Here is a 7,878-nt window from a genome sequence, read left to right on the forward strand (position 1 = left end):
CTATCTGAAACAGGTCTGCATTCTGTGTACAGTGAACAGACAGGTTGAGCAGGGGTACAAAACCCCAGGTGTGCTCCAGAGAATGGAAAAGATCACTGCTTCGCCTCAGCAGATGCCCTAAAAGTATCTCTGTGCATGTTTGTGTAGTTATCTGGTCCCAGTGTACCAGCCTGAAAGGGATCCCCCATTAAATGTCTTTTCCTTGAATGCCATCCATTTGGTCACCTTGCCAGGCTTGCATCAGATCCTGCCTTGGAAGTGGGCTCCCCTGGAATGCTGGAAACCATTAAGACTGCAGTAACAATTTAGGTGTATGTTTTGATGGTGACAACATGGAAAACCCTCTTGGGAAGGTGAAGGCAAGCAGTTGTAATCTATTTGATCAATTCTACTAAGAGTTTTTCCTAGGAATGCACAAGTGGTTGATACTCAAAAGGCATGAAGCACTGTTTTGAAACTGCTCCCTGGTGTTTTGATTGTACACACTGGGACTTGCAGTAGCCCAGGCTACCATTTTTGTTATTAGACATAAATGACCATCAGCTCTAAAATCTATCATGGCAGAAACCACATGACCCTATTGCTGTGGGTCCAGTTATGCCACAACATTCTCTTATTAGTACAAGCCAATACAGCTTCCTAGCAAATATCCAGCAAAGAGTAACAGTTGACAATTTATTGCTATAATTATTCTGCTCAAAAGGACAATTATTAAAAAGATAATTTTCTTTGGAATCTAAAATTGAAAATTTTTTAACCTGAACTGTAACTATAAACTAGTTTCCCACTTTGCATTTGTGTACATGCACGAATACTAAAGTATGAAACCACTTGACAGCCAAACCATTGAATAAGCATAACTAGCCTTCAAAAAAAGTTTTAAGAAGTGTATTTTATTAGTCAACTTGTTTTTCATAAGAATGAGACATCCCAGATAACAACGGTAGTAAGATGCTCAAATAAGAACATCCATTGGATTGTATTTAGGAAATACATTTCTTTCATCTTTCTTAACATCGTCTCTTCACCACCTTGTCCAGATCATCCTTTCCCGTCACATCTCACACGTACTGAAAAATAAAGAAATATTTCCATGGAATGCAGAAATCAGATACTATGCTTTTCATTTCTTTTACAGAATACTGAAACTTCTGCTTTTAACTCTTCCATAACATTACTTAAACAAGGCCTCTCTTAAAGTATATAGAGTAGATGGAGTGGTGGTGGTTTGTAGAAGCAAGGAACAGGCATTCCCTGTCTCCTTTCAGCTAAATGCCTCCAAAATCCAACCTTGTGACAACTGGTAATTCTCATTCAAATGAAGATATGAAAGCTTTTTAATATATTTATTAATATAATTAGTCTCTTTCACTTATGGCTTAATTTTTTTGATTTCTGATGCAATGAAAGCATGAATGTAGCACACAAGCACACACAACACAGCACAAATAAAACTGTTAATACAGGGCTGTAACTCCTATCCAAGACTGAATAAGAATTCTGGTCCTGCAGCTTTCTTAAATTCTAGTCATTCATCCTTTTCACTGATGCACATATGACTGCTCAAGCACATTCTCGTGCTAGCTGAACACTGAAAACCTTTTGTTTAGAGAAAACAACTGAAGAGATTAACATTCCAAAACAAATTTTATTCCCTCTACTGTAGGAAACATCAACAGATGTATCTTAGCCCTCTGTTACAATAGAATTTTAACCTGAAAATATAATGCTTATGAGGACAAACTATCAATGCAATTAGAATGTAAGATTAATAATCCCTTGATTAGTCTACAAATTATCTAAGTTTTTTTCTGTAATATCTTCAGGTAAGATTCTTCTGCAGATTGTATATCACAAGACAAAACAAAACAGAGTTACAACATAAGAAAGGTATATTTTCGATTTTACAGTGCTATAAGGAAGCTGCTGAGTATTGACTTTGGAGTCCTAAAAAGCTAACCTGGGAGCAAGTAGTTTTTCAAGATGCAAGTTGAAATCTTGGTCTCATCAATCTGAGTTGCGACTACAACTGAGGGAAGGTTTCACCACATGGTAGATTAAAAAAAAAGAAATTCTGTATCTGACAAAAGGAACCAAACTTTCTATTTCTGCAAGATGCATGGTACCTGCATACTTGCATGGAAAAGAAAAGAATTAAAGCCACACCTTAGGATCCAAGAAATTAGGGTAATGCAAACTGTTTATTTATGCCCTAAGACATAGACTTTACAAATTTCGTCAGCACTGTGGGCTACAAACCCAACACACTAATGATGAGGTACTACAGTACTAGGTCAATGCTTTGGTAGAATAAGCCATCATAAATATCAGAAGTTCAGCTTCAGATGAAAAACAGAGAAGCCAAGTGCAATATAGCCCAGTCAGCAGAAACAGGTGTACAACAGAGGTACAAAACTTCTGGAAACAGGTTTTGTACTGATACTGTAACAGGGATAAAAAACAGAGTATACATTTTACAAGAATTTTACCTGCATGTAGCTGCAAGAGACAAAACAAACCTCAGGAAATTCATACACCTTAGGTAAATCGAACAGCAGGACAGAGAAGTGGAATGAAAAAGCAAGCTAACATTCTTTAAATATCCAGGAAAAAGAAACATTTCTGAATAGGAAAGAAGTTAACTCCTGCATTAATAACATGACACCTAACAGAGTTCAATATAGAAAATCCATGCTCTTTTGACAGAATACTGCATTGTGACTTCAGAAAGAATGAAAAGTCCACAGGAAGCAAAGGTCTGCTACGATTATAAACGACAAAAACTGGATTTTGGATGTGTACAAATCTTAATAAGGACAGTTAAAGACAGAGGTAGCAGAAATGCTGATGGATCCTTTTTGGAGACACTAGACCACCTCAAAGTCAGGGTTGCTCATACATTTCTTTGGGAGGAATTGTCAAGGGATGTGGAGGGACAAGTCATACAGAATCACTTCAGGACAAGCGAGTGACTCCAAAACATTCTCCAACAGACTTGACAGTTTTGATACTTCTAATAAAGACAGATTTGTACCTGCTGGTTCAAATTGCAAGTGCGAATAACAGAAATTTCACAGGCTGCTGATACACGCATTTGATGGCAAATAATATACTGCAGCACAGTATCTGGAAGCAGTTTCTCTGAAGTCTCCGTTGACTCACAGAAGAGTAGCAGAATTAATGAAGTTTTGGGCTGCCCAAAGATACCAGCGAACCCACTAACTATCTAATTGCATCAGATGAAAGCGTTGTGTGTCACTCTTAAAGATCAAAACCTACAATTTAAGATCTTCAAACAAATAGGCTGGTGGGTTGTTTCAATCAGACACTGAAGAATGTAATAAATGATTTCATAAAAGTAGATCAAAGGTATTGGATCAGTTGTTACCATACTATTTTTGTGACTGACTATTAACAATAGCCAATCAAGTAACACAGTCATCATAAGGTGATTCACTCAATTTAACTGTAAGTTTTTGAGAATTTTATAGAAGAGCCAAAAAAGGATACAATGTATTTTTTGTGTTGATGAGACACTTCTGGGCAAGACTTTCTGTTAAAAAAGAACTGCAATTTTGAAAAAAATAATAAATCTTATAAAACCAGGTCAGAGAATAAATGGAGGAAGTGTTAAAACAGGGGATAATAAAAACATTGCAAAGCCAGAAAAAGCAAACAATGATAGCAAAAAAAAGGAAGAGTTACCTTTTTTTAATGCACATAGCTGTGTTTGATCTTTTCAGTGTGTGGGAGTGAGCTATTAGTGAGGTTTGGCACCCACCTTGACCACACCAAACAAAGAAGAGCAGCAAGTCCCAAAGACAGCATTTTGTGAGTAAACAGTTTTCTCCAGTGTCTCTGACTCTGAAGAATGCGGGTTACCTGTGGCAGCTATCACATTCCCATGGATGATTGACTGCATCCCTCAGCTTTATAGGGAAGAAGTAGGAGGTGGTCATACATATGTCACCGAAGATCACAAACATATAGATGAGCGAGAAAATGAGTTTGGTCATCTCAACAAAGATCTAGAAGGTACACTGTATTTGCACAGGAAGTGGTTATCTGACCTGTAGGCACATGTTAACTATGGAGCGTCTATTTGTCTACCAGATGGATCACTTAAAGCTTACGGTCTATTTATAAGAGAGCAATTCTCAGTCAGAGTATGTCTTGTTATGGTATCTGTTAACAGTTTTCATCATGTTCAATCTCCTGAGATGGCAATTCTTCTTACATCTTTCCTTTTTGCAGTGAAACATCACACTGGGAATGCAAATCTAAAATATTCAAGTTTACAATTCTTTAGGCACAAGGATGACCTTCCCACTAAATCCATCTGCTAGCCAAGTTGGTAATGGCAGAAGCTTTTACAGCAAGCTTAAGAAAACGCAGAACAGGTAAAAGCTTACTGGGCATCTTCTCCAGCTTTGACAGAAATACATAGCATGCAGTTAGGAAGTGGCAGGCTGACAGTCTCTAGATCTAAGAAGGAATGACTTAAACTGGGATAAAGTAGTCTGAGAGAACTGAAGAGCTGGTGAACTCCTTTATTTTCTTTCCTCCAGAGAGGCAAGTTGGCACTCAGCAAAACACTAAGACCAATAAAGATATATGTTACAACAAATTACAGAGTCTCCAAAATAATCTTTAAGTTGTTTACAATAATTTTTAAATTTTTCCATTAATCTCTGCAACATAATATTTCATGTACAGTATAAAACCAAATCAACCCCATATCAGACATGCAAGTCTGTCATTTCAATTTTATATTTCAGTGGCTGAAGACTGAGTACCTCTGAGCCACATTTAGGACATGTAAAATACATATCAAATAAATAGTTACTTTTAATACAATAGTAGCAAAAAACATGTGAACAGCCTATGGTATGAGGCATGGTAGGCCATTCCTCACATAGTGAACATTCCTTGCAGTGAGCTGCTAATGTGTTTTCACTATTGGGAAGACCTGCAATAGGCAAACACCAAGAAGAAATTTTAAGTTTTAGTTTCTGTACATTAATGAGTGGTAGCAGATAGATCAGAAATTCAGCAAAGCCATGCCACAAGAGCTCCCTGTTCACGTACTCAAATCCTACCTGACGAACACTTTGTGGCTTGCAAAAAACTGACCTAATTCCTAGAATGCGTTCTGTAAGTGTTGCAAATGTTCCCTTCTGAAGAAAAATCAGAAAATTTAGAAGTCCACAAAGTTTAAGAAGTCCAGCTCCAAAGTTAATAAAACGCTTAATTTTGCAGAAAGAGTGCAGTTGACGATTGCTAAATAAATCATAACATCTTTCTTCCAACCATCTTCCACCAACAGTGAAAATAAGGTACCATAGCTTCTGGTGTTTGCTCAGAGGTTGGTATTTCTCTGTCTGAGATAAGTTATTCTTGTACTGAATATTCAGAATAGCCTGTCCCACAGTTGCATTCTTGGAATAGACAGTGAATCTCCATAATATAAGCCATAAAAATGCTTTTACTTCTGGTTCAAACTGAGCCAACACCCCCGGTTTAAATCCATGAAAACAGCTGGTAAACTGTGACCACACTAGTTGTTCCAGGGCTTTGTTTAGTTCAAGAGCATCAAGTTGACTTATTCTGAGCACAGGATTCACACTCTTTTCATTTCCAATGCTGGATGCCATTTCTTCACAAAAAAAACTTTCTAGGAATAAACACAAATAGATTTTAGTATAATGGAGCATTTCCTACTTTTATTGTTATTAAAGATAACAAAGTTGTAATATACCAGCAGTAAAAAAGAAATAATAAAAAGCATCTTCAGAATGCTATATTAATATGCTATTAATATGCTACAGGCTCTGGCAGGAAGCTTTACACTGACAATACAAAATTTCACCTCAAAAGAAGTTATATTGGACTATTTCTCACAAACAGTAACATTTGTATTTGGTTACAGAGAAATGTTTAACACCTTCCAGATATTACGAAAACTCCACAGATTTAATATTTCACTGTATAAATTTAAAAAAATGCTGAGCATAATTAATAATCATTTGGACCTTTAAAAGAGAAGATCAGAAACAAGAATCATATAAAGCTATATGGTGTTTTAAGGAGAAACAGGGAAAATGAACATACTAACTAAAAACCAGAAGACAACAGTGGGGTGCATAGAAAATATTGCCATGTGAATATTTAGTAGCTGTAGATGAAAGAAAAATCTTAGAAATAATAACAAATGTAAAGATTACAGAGAGAAAGATATGTATGAAAATTAAGGTGGGAATGATAAAACTTGCTAAATAAAGGCAGTGACTTGTTTAGACAATAACCATTATATGATATTAAAGAAACACTCAGCATTCAGACAAAAATTATCATACAGTACATCACTGAATCCTGCATATATTTTCTACAGTCTTTTGACAGATGCAGGATTGTGCTTCTTGTTGTATAACAAATATCCTGGCAAGATGATTAATGTATACTAGCAGCTTCAACAAATGTATACTCTTCTTGTTCAAGCATTACAGAGAAAAATAAAAATATTTTTAAAAATTGCATGGTTTAAATGTTATCGTATCTGGAATTCTGTGACTGAGAAAATAAATATAATAAATTGCAAGAGCAAAATATGGATAATACCACAGTAATGCAAAATTGTGGGGTAACTGATTTTTGGTTCCTTTTGTCCACATAAAAAACCCAAAGTGATTTAGGAGAAGTGGTATATTTCACATAGTCTGCAACATATTTCACATTCTAAACCAGATTCTTTGCAAAACAGACAAGCAAGGGTCAACAGCCTTAGGGAGAAAGCACAGAAGAAGGTACTTCATATCCTTATTTATAAGTGGAAAACCTGTTATAACACAAGACGGCTTTGAATAAAAGATGCTATATAGGATCCTAAATAGGAATGGTTGCTGATGACGCTAAGAATACTAAAAATACAATCCTCCAAACCAATAGCTATTTGTTGAAACACAGTACACCAGAAGTTTTAAAACCCAGTATAAAATATTATTTGTAGCATTCCTACTGTTTTCTATACCTATAATTGGTCACGCCTATAAGGAAAATATTATGCAAAGCTAATAGGAAATATGATTTTGTTCTTAATGTATGCTGTATAACAGCAGTTTCCAATTAACTAAGACTGGCAACATAGGTAGGGCATACAATAGCTCTACTCTTTAAACTCCTCCTTCCTCATTAGCAAGCAAAACACAGCTGAAGGTAGTATAAGGCCACCTCCTCTGAGCAAACAGCTATTGCATCAACTAGCAAGGGCCTGACAAGCCAGTATACAAGGGTATATAAGAGGCAACTGGCTGTAAATTGCTACATGAAAAATTCCAATCAGGCATAAGGAAACTGGGACAGTTTGTCTAGAGGAACTGTGAAATCTCGATTCCTGTAGATTCTTAAAATTTCACCAAACGATTCCCTAGGCTACCTGTTCAAGCATGGAATTTATCCCTATTTTTCAGAGAAGGATGGACTAGATGTTGTAAAGATCTTCCCCAGACCTTGGAGCTTGACCTTTCCAAAAATTAGTGCATGCTTTGTTGTAGAATCTAATTGACTTGTGACAATATATATATCTTTTTATGTCCATGACCTTTTTTAGAACTTTATTTGAAGGAAATAACTTCAGTGAACCTGTCAGTATGGGTCAGAAATTTGTATACAGAAAATGGGAACCACTTTTGAACCAACAAGTCCAACCACTGTTTGTTAACACTAAAAATTTTGCAAAATCCAACAAGTCTCCTTTAAAAAACAAACAAAAAAAAATTGACACCATATATACTGTTTATCTTCAACATATTTAATGTGTCTTTCTGAATTACCAACTAGCAGATTGATTCAACTTTGAAGTCACTTTTATACAAACTATAT

At 35.8% G+C, this 7,878-nt stretch overlaps 1 protein-coding gene across 1 annotated transcript; it reads right to left on the reverse strand.

The window, feature by feature from the left end:
- Window positions 1-4,589: 4,589 nt before the first annotated feature.
- PEX2 (peroxisomal biogenesis factor 2) lies at window positions 4,590-5,654 on the reverse strand. The gene has a single exon (XM_010072538.1). The coding sequence runs from the start codon at window positions 5,652-5,654 to the stop codon at window positions 4,740-4,742; it is 915 nt and encodes a 304-aa protein (XP_010070840.1). The 3' UTR covers window positions 4,590-4,739.
- Window positions 5,655-7,878: the final 2,224 nt, after the last annotated feature.

Source organism: Pterocles gutturalis, unplaced genomic scaffold (genome assembly GCF_000699245.1).
Source record: "Pterocles gutturalis isolate BGI_N339 unplaced genomic scaffold, ASM69924v1 scaffold14967, whole genome shotgun sequence".
Lineage (NCBI taxonomy): Eukaryota > Metazoa > Chordata > Aves > Pterocliformes > Pteroclidae > Pterocles > Pterocles gutturalis.